This window comes from Podarcis tiliguerta (assembly GCF_965153285.1).
Source record: "Podarcis tiliguerta genome assembly, chromosome: 16".
In the NCBI taxonomy this organism is placed as follows: Eukaryota; Metazoa; Chordata; class Lepidosauria; order Squamata; family Lacertidae; genus Podarcis; species Podarcis tiliguerta.
The window spans coordinates 27,422,673-27,436,171 of record NC_139549.1 but is presented as its reverse complement, the minus strand read 5'-3'; the positions used below and the strand labels follow the sequence as shown (position 1 = coordinate 27,436,171).

At 52.9% G+C, this 13,499-nt stretch overlaps 2 protein-coding genes across 5 annotated transcripts in view; one reads left to right on the top strand and one right to left on the bottom strand.

Moving 5' to 3' along the window:
* Positions 1-13,499, top strand: part of MED15 (mediator complex subunit 15) — a 141,382-nt gene that overhangs the window by 96,040 nt on the left and 31,843 nt on the right. The window contains exon 2 of one of the 3 annotated variants that reach the window (XM_083417661.1): positions 11,339-11,426. In XM_083417661.1, the coding sequence (XP_083273787.1) occupies positions 11,371-11,426 (56 nt within the window). In that variant the 5' untranslated portion in view covers positions 11,339-11,370. Of the gene's footprint in view, positions 1-11,132; positions 11,427-13,499 lie in introns of those variants that run through there. The other 2 variants (XM_083417660.1, XM_083417662.1) reach the window with 2 other exon arrangements.
* KLHL22 (kelch like family member 22) lies at positions 1,091-11,186 on the bottom strand. 2 transcript variants are annotated; one of them, XM_083417743.1, is made up of 6 exons: positions 10,238-11,186; positions 8,835-9,000; positions 6,999-7,717; positions 5,671-5,863; positions 4,407-4,640; positions 1,091-4,100 (listed from the first exon to the last, which is right to left on the bottom strand). In XM_083417743.1, exons 1-6 carry the CDS (start codon positions 10,462-10,464, stop codon positions 3,723-3,725), a joined length of 1,917 nt encoding a protein of 638 aa, XP_083273869.1. In that variant the 5' UTR covers positions 10,465-11,186; the 3' UTR covers positions 1,091-3,722. The 2 variants fall into 2 exon arrangements, with proteins under 2 accessions (XP_083273869.1, XP_083273870.1); XM_083417744.1 differs by lacking the exon at positions 8,835-9,000 and having other exon boundaries at positions 10,238-11,037.

The following is a 13,499-nucleotide window of genomic DNA, read 5'->3' as shown; positions in this document are numbered from 1 at the left end:
CTGGGAAGAACCTCTTTGGAGGGGTGGAGAGGGCAGCTCAGAGACCAGGAATGGCAGCAGCAGCTGCCCAGAGGACTCCCAATGAGAGGAGGCTGAGGGAACACTCCACAAGGGAGGGTGTCTGAAAAAGGGTGAGAGGCTGCCAGTTCTGCAGGCAAGAGGTGGCATAACTCGGCTCCTGAACCCCACAGGGGTGTTGCAGAAAGAATGTAGTTGGTTAAGGGAGCCGTGGACTGAAAAAGGTTGAAAACCTCTGTTCTAGGGTGGGTTATGCCCTGTAAGGTAAAGGGACCCCTGACCATTAGGTCCAGTTGTGGCAGACTCTGGGGTTGTGGCGCTCATCTCGCTTTATTGACTGAGGGAGCCAGCGTACAGCTTCCGGGTCATGTGGCCAGCATGACTAAGCCGCTTCTGGCGAACCAGAGCAGCGCACGGAAATGCCGTTTACCTTCCCGCTGGAGCGGTACCTATTTATCTACTTGCACTTCGTGCTTTTGAACTGCTAGGTTGGCAGGAGCAGGGACCGAGCAACGGGAGCTCACCCCGTCACGGGGATTCGAACCACCAACCTTCTGATCGGCAAGTCCTAGGCTCTGTGGTTTAACCCACAGCACCACCCACATCCCAGGCCCTGTAGATCACATCAAATCTCCTCCCACCCTGTTGTTTGTTGAAGGCTGCTTCCTCACAGTCACCTACCTAAGTGCCCATCTGGACAGCTGCATCCAGGGGTTCAGCTCCGCCTCTCTTCCCACCTCCCACCCTTCATTGTACAAACAATAAGGAACGCAGAAAACTTCCATGTACCAAGCCAAGCCTTTGGCCCACCCAGCCCAGTATCATGTAACCCAATGAGGAGTGATTTTGAGCAGGAGTCTCCCCACTCCTATTCGCAGATGCCATGGAGTGAAGTTGAGGCCGTCTCTCTAGCTGACCCGCAGCACTTCCCTCCTGGGGCAGCTGCCAGGCTGCTCCTGAATGGAAAACAAGTCAGTTAGCTATAAACGTTCTGCCCAACAGAAGCTGTATCCTCTGGGGAAACTGTGCAGTAAACAGCAGGAAAACAGCCAAGCAATTAAACATGACAATGTTATTGGGAACTTCTGGGTTTTATATGTATACATAAATAAATAAACACACACATAACAGCTAAGAGTTTTTACATAACTGACTCCTGGCAGGGAGCCTCATTCATTTCAGTCACAGCTATTTTTAAGCTGTTGCAAAACATCCTGCCCAAAGACAGCTTTCAGCCCGTCCACCAGCTATGCGGGCACGCCTGCCTCAGAGCCCATCTGCTTCTGTGGCTGGTTTCATTTCATTGTCTTCTGCCCCTGAGGTGTTTGTATTGTCATCGCTGATCTGCTCTGCAACAGAGAATTTGCCAGGGGCAAAGCAAAACGATAATCCACTTGTGGACAGGCACTCCAGCTTGATGCTTGAACACCAGACAGGCACGCCTACCCACAAGTGGGTAGGTACAGGGAGCAAATTGGGGGGGGGGGCATTCTACAGGGAAATGGCTCTGCAGGAAGGGCAAGTGGCTCAAACTTCCTTGCATGAAATCCAGAGGTGCTACAGAGGTGGTGGAAGTTTCTACTTCCCGGGCTAAGCCAGAGGAGGAACAGCTGGCAGGGACAGAAGCCTGTCTGTCTGTCTGCAAGCCAAACATGCTTAGCTGCTGCCCAGGAAACCAGAGGCCCCTCCTTTTGGGGAGGAGGTGAAAACAACAAGAAACAGATAAAACTGAAAAATCAACAATGCTGCTCAAAATGGATTGGGTGGGGGATGGCATATAGAAAGAATTGAGCTGGTTGCTCCATTTTCTCCCCATCCCCTCTTTATTCTTCAGAATCCCTGGTCTTCAATGCCGTAATATCTCACCTTATCATACTTTGTGGGGAGGGTGTTATCTCCCCCCCCCCCAATCCTAACGCACAACAGTGTTTTCGTCTGGGCTAGAGAAGCTGTCACTAGAAATACTGTAACATACAAACCTTTTCATATAAATGTACCAAAAACGCTAACAGAATACCGGAGACCTCTTTCCGCCTATTACAACTAGCTACTTCCCTCTGCAGTCATGGACATCAGCGGGAAGTACAGCTGGCAGGACAGGCAGCGACCCCCACCAAAAGAGAAGCAATGGCGTGGTGGGGGAGACCTCTGCCTCTTTGCCGAGTTATTTGGCTTTTGCAGCTACTAGAAAGAAACTGCTTCATGCGGTACATTTGATGCTCGGGGAAGAGCTGAACTAGCTGAGCAGCAAAATGAAGGTTTTGCTTCGGGGTGGGGGGGCGGGCAGGCAGAAGGCCCCTCTTCCAATAGAAAAATATGACCGCTGGTTGCATTTGCTCTGCTGGAAAAATCGTTGAAGGCCTCTTAGAATAAGGTTACCAGATTTATTGCAATGAATATGGGGACACAATCAATTAATCAATAAAAATAAAATAAAATAAAATATTTTTTTTCTAAAAAAAAAGAGAGGAAAAAGGTTATGAAAAAAAAAATAAAGAAGTAATATTTTCTCTTCTGTGGTCTCCTCTGTTGTGTGGCCTTCTTCTGGGTCCTGGCCTTTCTTGGAGAACTAGCCATGCTTCCCCCCCCTCCCTCCCCCTCCTTGCACTGCGATTCCCCATAAGCTTACTCAGGAGTAAGCGTTAGCAGAACCCCCCTCCTTCTGCTGCTGCCCTGCCCGCCTGTCTGGGTGTCTCCTGCGTAGGCATTGTCTGGCGGCCGCCCACCTGTGCTGTGGAGCGCCCAGTCAGGGGGTCTGAGGCAGAGCCGGAGGGGAGTGAGTGGGAGAAGGCATGCTTGGGCCTGCTCACCTCTCGTCCGCGATGGCCAACAATGAGCTGGCCAACAAGCTTTGTTGTCGAGGAGCACAATGGCGAAGCCGAGCAGCAGCCGCAGCCGCCCAAGCACCACCCGGAGGCCGAGCCGGAACCGGCGGCCTTGGGCAGCGAGCTGAGCGCCAAGTTGCAGTGGCGCACCGAGCTCAATGGCCCTGTGCAGCTCTCACCACATCTGCAGCCCCTACACCGAGTCCCCATATGATGTGTCTTGTGCGCAACAGATCATATGGGGCCTTCCAGCGAGGCAAAATGGTGGGCGCCACGGCAGCAGGCAGCTCCTGAAGCCAGACAGAGCCAACTGCGCTACCAGGCTGGCTCCGGGTTGCTGAGACTGCTGCTGCTGCTGCTAAGTTTCCCGGGGACATTAGATGAAATCCGGGTACGTTCTGGGGATGGAATTTGTCCGGGGACAAATGTGCAAATCTGGGGACTGTCCCCGGGATATGGGGACATCTAGTAACCCTATCTTAGAATACGGAAAGTCACCACATATTAAAAACATGGATTGGCTGCTACCAAAGATCCACCCAGTTGTTCCTAAAAGCCTTCCAGTGGTTCATGGGTGTGGGGACACCATATGACCCAGCCTCCCTCCAAAGCAAAGTGCCCATGCTGCACATTGGAGTGACACCAGCCAGAAATCCAGGCCCCCCTTTTGCAATGGCTGGCTTCTGGCCTCGTTGGCAGCAGTCTAACAAGGCCTGATGAGGGGACCAGGTTGCCTCCTCCCACACCGTCAGTGGGGCTAAGGAGCTCCTCCAAAATCAGGAGAACCACACCACCCAGCTCAGCTGCGAGGAAGAAGAAGCAGAAAGCAAAGAGGCTTGCATGCCATTCCCGTGCGGCAGCTGGAGCCTCAAGTGCTGCTCAGTTGTCACTCAGATGGTCAAATTCCTCCCAATCTAACATGCTCATGACCTCTGAAGAAATGTCTGGGTGGTTCTGGAGCCTGTTTTGCTGCCGTTCAGGGGTCCACCTCTCGGCATTCGTGATAACGGCCCTGGGCAGGGTGAGGACACAGGCGGCCATCCCAGAGATGTTGTCCTCTAGCCGGGGGCCTCTCTCCCAGCAGTCTCGGTCAGCATCATAAATGTGGACGTAATGCATGCGAATCCCCCGGTTGTGGGATCTGCCCCCTAAAACGTAGATCATGTGATCCAGGATGGCAATGCCGGGTTCGCCATGCCCTGCAGGCAAAGGGCACACAGTGGTCCACTGAGCGGTGCTGGGGGAATAGCAGGCCACCTGGGAGGGAGGCAAAAGAAGCAGGTCGTCTCTGGTCATGATGGAGAACAAGTCCCCCCCACCAGGGAGTCCTAGCAAGGGCTTGCAGCTCCTCTCCCCCTGCAACTGCCCCACAGAAGTTGGAGGAGAGGCTACCAAACCTTCTGGTGTTTTAAGTTAACAGTGAGGCAGACAGAACAAAACCAGCCCTGGGTGTTCATGGCTAAGTCATACTGAGAGGAGGCCCACTGAATCCAGTCTCTATATTGCCGTGGACCTACTCTGCGTTGGATACAGCCCCTGGGCAGAGCGCAGCTGCCTCCTCACCTGGTGAACGTCCCGCCTGTAGCCAGAGTCGTTGTTACTCCCTCCAATCACGTACAGCCTGCCCAGCAGGGCTGCCATCCCATGCCAGGCCCTCCGGACAGGGCCGTCAGCCAGGCTGTCCCAGCGATTATCTACAGGGTCATAGCAGTGCAGCTCCTTCAGGTAGTCCTCGCCTCGCCTCCCGCAAGTGATGTACATCCGTCCGTCCAACTCAGCTCCAGCGTGGGCATAAACCTGCGTCAACAGAAGAGAGGGAGGAGTCAGGTGCTGCCAGCAAAGCTTACCCATCCACCTCCACCCTCAGCAAAGGAGGCCATGTGGAGATATTTAGCCGAAATTCCCAGGACTGGAATTGGAGGCAATTCTCAGAGCTTGACCTCCAAATGACTGATGGCTCAAACCTGGCTTTCTGGTGTAAATCACCCCTCTCCTCGCCCCTCTTCCAATTTATACACCTCCCTCTCCAAAGGAGCATGCTCTTTCTTACAATAATGCACTAGAATTGATCACTCTGGCGTTTTCAACATCCTCCTTTGGTATCCATCCCTGTACCAAACCACTCCCATGAGCCCACCTTTGGGCCGGTGGGTCAGGGCAACAGGTGATCGTTCTTCTTTTATGTCTGCCTTGGATCAAACACCAAAATGAAGCTTGGGCACCGCTCCCAGGAAGTCGCTTTGAGCACATATCATAACCCTTTTCATTTGTCAGGTGATGCAGAAACCTTCACAACACCCTGTCAACCGCCTGCCCCAACACTTGTGATTTCCTGTAAATTCTGCAGTCAAATTTCTGTACCGTTAATAACCGCGTAGCCTTCCTTATTCTCCGAAATTCCCTATCAACCCCAACTTTGCTCTGTACCTCGACTATCACCTATTTCCACATTTCTGAAACCCCAAGGGCCAGACGCTACTCCCCACCTCCTCAAAGTACAATGTTTAGGAAAGTGAATACTGATCATAACAACAGTTTGGCTGGATCAGGCCAATGGCTTATCTGGTCCAGCATCCTGTTCTCACTGTGGCCAATGAGATGCCCTAATGGGAAAGCCCACAAGCAGTGCCCCCTGCACCCCCAGTTATGGCATCAGCAAAATCTATGGAAAACCCACCAGCCCAAACCTCACTGGTGGTTGCTGGCCCACTCAAGGGTTCAGCCTAGCCGGCGCCATGCTTCGGATCTCCCAGGTGTCCCTGTGATGTTGGAGAAGCTCCTGCTTTCCCTGGCCACTTGCCCAACTCCTGCCTACTCCTCTCCTTACCTCCTTCCTGAGAGGGGCCACGTATTCCCAGGTGTTGGTTTTGGGGTCATATCTTTCCACTTCCCGCAGTTCTTCATGGTAGTCCCGTCCTCCCACAGCGTAGATGTATTCTCCCACCACACAGACGCAGAGGTCCGCATGCTCTCGCTGGAGAGACTGGATCTGGAACCACCGGTTGTGGCGTGGGTCGTACCTTGCAAAGGAAGAGGGTGGTCAATCTGCACAGCTCTCCTAGCACAAGTGCTAGGGATGGATGGTGCCCACGGGCTCTAACTGCTGTTCCTGCCACCCATTTATCTCCCTGCATCCCATTGCTTCCAAGTGCATTTGCCTGTCCTCCCACCAGCCACTCCCTCTATTGCTCTTGCCAGAGAACCACCAGTCTTTGCTGCACATATGTCTGACTATAGCCATCCTAGCTCTGCTTTGTGAGAAAAGAGCACAGCACTAGGGTAGCTGCACTCACTGTGTGATCTTCTCAGTTTTAATTGAGAGATTAATCCCTTTCCAGATTAATATTCGCTCAAGGGGAACAATTTCCCCATCTCAACCCTGATATGAAAATATGATGGAATGACACTGTTCCAAAATGCATGTATGTTTGTGTGCATTTTCTGACATGCTCCCCTCTCAATGCCTGTAGATAGTAAGTGGACATAGTTCCATTTTTTGCCGTTGTCATGCTACCAAAATAGTTCAGTCTTTGTTACATTCAATAGGCAGCAATATAATTTCAGGGGTTAGTATGTCCTGTGCATGCAGATAAAATTATCCCTGCTTTACAGATACAAGGACTGTCAGAGAGAGAGAGAGAAGGAGAGGGAAAGAGAGAGAGAGATTTAATCAGTCTAGTCACTCCACAGCTGTCAAAAGCTCACTGGGCACTATCTTTGAGCTGCTTCATATCAGCCATCTCATGTTTCATGCCCTCAATGCGCTCTGAGCTGCAAAGGAGGCAGCCAGGAGCCTGAGGCAACAATAAATCACAGTAAGACTGAGGCATGGAGCACCTTGTTTACAGAGCTCAGAAAACATTGAGGGGGCATTTTCGAATAGCGTCAGAAAAGGAGATAAATAAAAACACCTCCCTTCACACCCAGCCAGGCGTGGTTTTATTATTTGTCAATGCCCTATATGAGGGACCAGGAAGTTGCTTGGGTCGCTCCACTTCTCTGAGGGTGCCAAGAAAGCAGCTTCCTGATTAACAGGGCAATCTGATGCATGTCTCGCCATGTTCAGTGCTTAAGGGTGTTGAGGACTGAAGCCTAATGGGACAACACCACTTGCCAGTCACTTAGGAAGGTAGTATCACAAATTGCGGCTCTTACCTCCAACACCTGTTTTCTGCTCGAAAGCCATGGATGTTGTTATCTCCCCCAACCAAATAGACAAAGTTGTTGAGGACTGCAATTCCCTGGTTAGACATCCTGGGGGACAAGGCTGCTGTGAAGTGCCTCCACTCTCCCAGCAGAGGGTTCAGATACCTGGCCTGGTCGCTGACGACTGTGGAAGGGGTGGAGTGGATCCCCCCAAAGCCCACCACACAGCAAAACTCGGACCTCAGCTGAGTGTGGGGGCTCTGCATCATGGGCTGCAGGCACTCGTTCTTGTGGTACATCAGAGCACTCGCCACTGTCTCCTTCAAAGGGCACGGGCTGAGCTTGTTGTGAAGCCTCTGCAGGACAGGAAAGTCCATCAAGGGGAAGCGGACCGTCTCCAGAAGCTTTGGGGGCTCCATCAACGAGACCTGATCTGTTTCCACTTGCTCTGGAGTGTAATGGTACAGCAGGGCCCCCTCGTAAACCTCGTTCTCAGAGCTGACCTCCAAGTTGTTGCTGCTGAGGAGGGCGTAGACCTTTTCCAGGGGGAGCTGGCGGTACATTTCTGTCCTGGAGAGAGTGACAAAGTTTTTCAGAACGTAGGAGTCCAGCTGCTCGCTCAGGTGGCTCAGGTGGAAAAGGTCGGCCAGCTTGTACACATCCAAGACGTTCTCCTCGTCCACCCAGGACATGAGGAAGTCGCAGCAGAACTTGATAACCTCTGGGATCTGCAAAGGAGAAAGAAAAAGAGCCCCTCTGATATGGAGCTGCGAGGGATTCCAACCCTACCCTCCAATAGGATCAAAAACCACCCATGCAGAATTTTGCAAACCAAGTCCAAATCCCGTGTTCATATTTTGCTAATGAAGCACAGAAATCAGGTCAAGATCTACTGAACTGGCAAGCGGCACTGCGAGTGGAAACATTTTTAAAATCCCAAGGTGATGGAGGCTGAGCCAGAGTCATGGCACAAACGTGTAGGAAGAGGAGAGCAAACCAGTCTTTAGATCAAAGGGCAGCTATAGCAACAGGGTCAAGCAAACCCTCGTAGCTGGGAGCCTCTGTGGCAATGCTGGCTGCAAGAGCAGAAGTGGGAGAGCTGGGAAGCAGAGCTCACTCCATTGGCTCTGCCGCTCCTCTCCCTTCAGCTGTTCCCTTGGGGCAGCCATTCCACCAGGCTGCCTCAATAGGAGAGGCAGGAAACAGGGCTCACCTGTAGGAAACAGGGCCCACCTCCACCAGGCACATCCTGCCCCTGAACTGTGCCAGCTGGTCAGTATAGGAATAACTGTTTATAAATTGGTGCCTGAGTTTTTGTTTTTATTCTCCTCTTCCCTCCCTGTCCTTTTCCCCTTGTGTTCTGTGTTTTTTTAGGCTGTAAGCCTGAATGGTTTTGACTGTATGTAAGTCACTCTGAGAGCCCTTTCGGATGAAGAGTGGAGTACCAATGCTCCTACTATTTAATAAGTTCAAAGGGATGGGCTGCAATCCAACCCCCATCTGGGCAGTGGTGGTGCTTAACAGAGCAGCAGAGCCAGGACCAATCTGCAGCCCTACTGCTCATACTAGCCAAGATGTAAGGTAAGCAGCTGTGGTAGCTTAAAGCAGGTGCAGCAGCCAGACCCAGATGAGGCCCTGTGATGCTCCAGTGAGGGCAGTGGGACCAGCTCAGCTTTCCCCCATTCCCAGCATGTGCTGTTATGGGCTGCCACAACCAGAGGCCCAGAGAGCTGGGTGGAGAGGCATCTCTGACCAATCCACCACGCACAAAGCCTGCCATAAAGGAATTTGGGCTTTGCCATGTTCCTTCCCCAACAAGCCTTTCAGAACTGCCAACTCTCTCACCTGAAGCTGGCAGGCGGCAGTCAGTATTTCCTGCACATTGCTGAGGCCAAGCTCCAGTTCCGAAGTATATATGAAGTTCAGGATTTGACACATGGCGTTATAAGACACACCCTGAATGTGGACCTCTTCCTGTTCCATTTCTCTTAGTCCGCCAGCAAACATCCCCCTATTAAAGGAAAGAGCTGCTTTCAGTCATGCTTCCAGAAAGGAACCTGCTCAGAGCTTCCAGGTCGCGTATGGGGGCAATTACTGATCCCATTTCTATGCTGTACTCCTTCCTCCAGGGGACTTAAGCACCTTGCACAGAGATACTCCACTTACACTTCATAGCAGCCACACAAGAAGCAGGTCAGGGTAAGAGGCTGGCTGGACCAATGTCAATGACTGGGGAATAGCTGTGGCTCAGTGTTGGAGCATCTGTTCTGCATGCAGAAGGTCCTAGGTTCAACCCCCAGCAGCATCTCCAGGAAGGGCTAGGGGAGATCCCTGCTTGAAACCCTGACCTCTGCCAGCCAGCGTAGCCAACACTGAGGTAGACAGACGAATTGTCTGGCTCATAGAAGGCAGCTTCCTATGTACTGTGGGTCATCAGACCTGCGTGGTACACTTCAGCCTTATTCATCCCACTAGCCGGCTGGTTTAAAAGTGGACTGGTATAGGCACAGGTGTTAGGTAGGAGCTGTTGGGACAGGTGCGAATGTGTGGGACCTGCTCTTCTGTTCACGGAGGTTCACAAAAGCTGGATAAGGGAAATGTTTGTGGGTTCCATATCACCACCATTACACCATTATATATGCCAGCCTTCTCCAGCTCAGTGCCCACCCTTCTTCCCCAACCACTGGCAACGAGGCAGGAGCCTATGGGAGTTGGGGTGCAACTATATGAGGAGAGATCCTAACTGGGGAATGAGGGCATCTTAGCTGAGGTTCCTGAATTGCAGGGGTTGGACTAGATGACCTTTGGGTTCCTTCCAACTCTATAATTCTATGAGCAATGCAATGACTCAGTTGATGTGGGAGCAGTTTTTGGTCTTGCTCTATTGACCCTTCTTTCCACAGGTTATTGCCTAGCTTTCTACTCTGCACCACCCTAATGTTGACATTTTATTTTATTTCTACTCTGCACCAATTTCCCATTAAACCTCATCAGTTGGAAGCAGTCATGCTCCTGAACCAGTAGCTGGAAACCACAGGAGGGAAGAGTGCTGCTGTGGCATTCACACCCTGTTTGTGGGCTTCCCTAGGGCATCTGGGCGGCCACTGTGAGGCACAGAGGTTCAGCCTCCACAGTGTGCTAAGATTTTACTGAAGGGTACCACAACTGCTTTGTGCATAAATTTCAGAACTAAACGTAAACATTTCCAGTTCATGCATAATACCGTTTTGGTTCTATTCCAGACAGACCTGAAGTAATCGCATGACGCCGCCAGGAGGATCCGATGAGCCTCGATTGGCTTCCCCTCCACACGCAGGATAACGTCAAAGAGGATGCCGCTGTCCCGGAGAGCCACCAAGCCATTCAGTAAAGCCTGGGAGTGTTGCGCACTACGGTAGGTGTTGCCGGAGCCCCCCTTGGCCAAGGGCTCCGGGAGAGTCTTGGCTGGCTTGGCCAGCTCCTGATCTTCTGCCATTCCAGGCCAAGACTCCAGGGACGCAAGGAAAGCGGCTTGGGGTTTCCTGTAGAGCAATTTGCAGAGGAAAATGTTGGGTTTTCTGACTCGAAACCTTATTTATTAGCCATCCCACCCTCCTTCCCTCTGAGCCCACGGAAGAACTTCCAAGACGTTATATATATATCAAAAAAATAAAAATAAAATTGGCTTAGAGAGAGGTATGAGTGAAGACATCCGAGAGGGAGGAGGAGAGAGATAAAGGACTCTCCGAGGAACCAGGCGAGGAGCTGGACTTTGAGGTCAAGAGGGCAAGAGAGTGAAGAGGCCAAGTCTGACGCGGAAGCAAAACAAGGCTCTCTCCGAGTAAGAAGGCGGCGGAGAAGCCCCGCCTCGGGCCCCTCCACGGCCTGAACTCGGGGTCAACTTGTGCTCTGCACATGCTCAGGAGGCGCCCGCAGACGGAGCCAAGCGGGAAGGCGCACACCCATCTGAGCCCGCTGCCACCGCTCTCCTCCCCCGACCTGAGCGCCTCTCCACCTCCTTCCGGTTTCAACTGCCGGGAACCAAAGAAACGGGCGGCTGGGCCAGAACGTCGCTAACCTCCCACATCCGCTTCCGCCCTCCCCGCGCACAGGAGGACCCGCCTCTTAGGGGGCGTGGCGGCGCACGCGCAAATCAGCCTCGGGGGGCAAGGAAATGTCCTGCGCCCGGAAATCCCTCCGCCTCTGAGCCCCTGCTTCGGAAACGCGCTTTGAGTGCCCGCGAACTACCTATCCCGTCGTGCTTCGGGGTAGGCGCGCTTCGTCGAGCGACTTCCGGTGGCCGGAAGAAGCGTCGCTGCGCCCGCCGCTCGCTCAAGTCAGTATCTCCTCAGCTCGCTCGGCCCTCGGATCGGCGGCGGCGGAGGCGGCGGGCGGCCTCGGCATGGAGGAGAACGACTGGCGCAGCGCCAACTTCAGGCAGAAGCTCGTCAGCCAGATGTGAGTCCGCGGAGGGAGGGGAGAAAGGGAAGGGGAGGCCCGGAGGACCAGCTTCGGCCGGCTCCTCGGCTCCCGCGCCTCACGGGCAGCCCCGGTATCAGTAGCGGCGGAAGCAGCAGCAGCAGGAAGCGTCTGGCCTGGTTGAGCCGGCAATACGGGCCGGGTGATGGAGCCGGCTCTGCCCGTTTCGAGGCCCTCCTGGAGGCTGTGAGTGGCGTGGAGATGCCCCAGAGCGGGTCCCGGGATGGCGCAACCCGCGACTGCCCTGCCTGATGTTACGGGAGGGATGCTGAAACGAACCTCGTGGGGGTGGGGGGAGGAAGCGGCGGCTTTCCCCCCCCCCCGATCGCCCTCTTCGCCAATTTCTGGACGCAGCCTTCTTCGATAAGGGCCCCTTGGAGGGACAGGGATTTTGGCTCCATGGCCCTGTTTCACTTGGCTGAATGGAGGCTCACCTGCAATGCCCACCTACCATAGCTGTCAACTTACAGATTTGAAAATAAGGGACCAGTAGCCTCGAAAATAAGGGACCAGCAGCCAAAATACGGGATCAACAATTACTTTGATAAAATACATATTTTGTTGCGTGCAAATGGCTTTTAATATCTATTAGGTCCATAAATTACCATATAGCATATATTCAACACAAAAACCAGCAACAATATGTTGTTGACAAAGGACAGCTGGACATAGAAAGGGCCCCATTACCTTCAGTAGCTTATTTAAGGGACATCATCAATAAGGGACAGCAGCGGGACATGGCTCTGGGATAAGGGACTGTCCCGCCATATAAGGGACGCTTGACAGCTATGCCGCTTACCGTCGCCCGTAGTCCACCAGACTTTGGCCCCTATCACGTTCCGTCCTCCGTGAGGAAGGGCGCGTTGTGCAAGGTGGGCCAGGTGCAAGGTCACCCGCAGCAGGATATGTGTTGGGCAGGCATTCCAGGGGCCACACTAACCCACGGAGGAGAGGGTTGCCTGGAAGGGAAGAGATCCCGAGGAGTATGTGTATGTGGGTTCTAATTCCTTGGCAGGTGGAGGCTTGACTCAGGGATCAGCTCCCGGTGGGATCTTTTCCCTTGGAAAGCCTGCTGATTTAGACATACATCCTTGGGTTTTTATTTCTGGTTTGGGTCCTGCAGTGGGTCACTGTGCCTTGCTCTTCTCAACCAAAGAGGGGAGGGAGAAAGGAAATCTACATCTCCAGCACGCTCTATAAAGCAGATGGTCACTAGACCAATCAGGACGTGTGTGTCCAGATATTCAAGGGCCAGTCCCACACCCCAAAAGATGGGTGATTCACTTAGCCCGGTGCATGTGGGTGCTAGTCTGGCTCTTTCTTCCGCCCGCTGGCAATCCACATTAGGAATCTCACTTGCTAGTTTGCTGGGTAGGCAAACCCTACTGGAAGGATTGTCATCTGCGCTTCTCCCAAATAGCTGCTTCAAAGTCTCTGGTGGCAGAAGCTGGCCTGCTGGCTTGCCAATCTGGAGAACCTGAGGGAAGGCCATAGATCACAAGCCATGCTCAGCAGCAGGAGCACAGAGTCCCTGAGCCTAGAGGCGTTGAAAGTGTTTGGGTGGCCACATGAGTGCTCTGCTTCAATCACCCTGCCATCATGCGGGATGGGAGGCTGGTGTGATTGATTGTCCTCTCCCCAGAAATGGCAATGGCACTCTGAGCAGGGACACCTACTTCTGCTCCTTGCATCCAGGCTGGGGGCCTGCAAGGCAAAAGCGTCCATCCGTTTTCCTGGCCTTTGTGAAGAGAGAACTTGCCTACGTGTTGGAGGGAGTGTTTTCCATATGTGGGAGCAGCACACCCCACTTTTTGGGGGGGGGAAGTGTAAGAACAAACCAGAAAGCCCCATTATTCACAAATTGCAAAGGGGCTAGAGAGAAATTTGCATCAGTTCATAGGTATTGTGGTATGGTTGCCCCTTCCTCTTACCGGCTTGTCTGGGGTGGTCTGCCTTACCCCATTCTGGCCTGGGGTAGGGGATTGGATGTTTGTGTCTGGAGATGAAGTGCATGTGAGGCTCTTAGAAGAAGCATGCTAGCCATAAAGGTAA

Excerpts from the sequence above, each read along its gene's own strand:
- KLHL22 (XM_083417743.1), bottom strand. The coding sequence starts at position 10,464 with ATGGCAGAAGATCAGGAGCTGGCCAAGCCAGCCAAGACTCTCCCGGAG. Across the intron at positions 9,001-10,237 it reads GCGTCATGCGATTACTTCAG|GGGGATGTTTGCTGGCGGAC; the intron begins GTCTGTCTGGAA and ends TTCCTTTAATAG. Across the intron at positions 7,718-8,834 it reads CTGCCGCCTGCCAGCTTCAG|ATCCCAGAGGTTATCAAGTT; the intron begins GTGAGAGAGTTG and ends TCTCCTTTGCAG.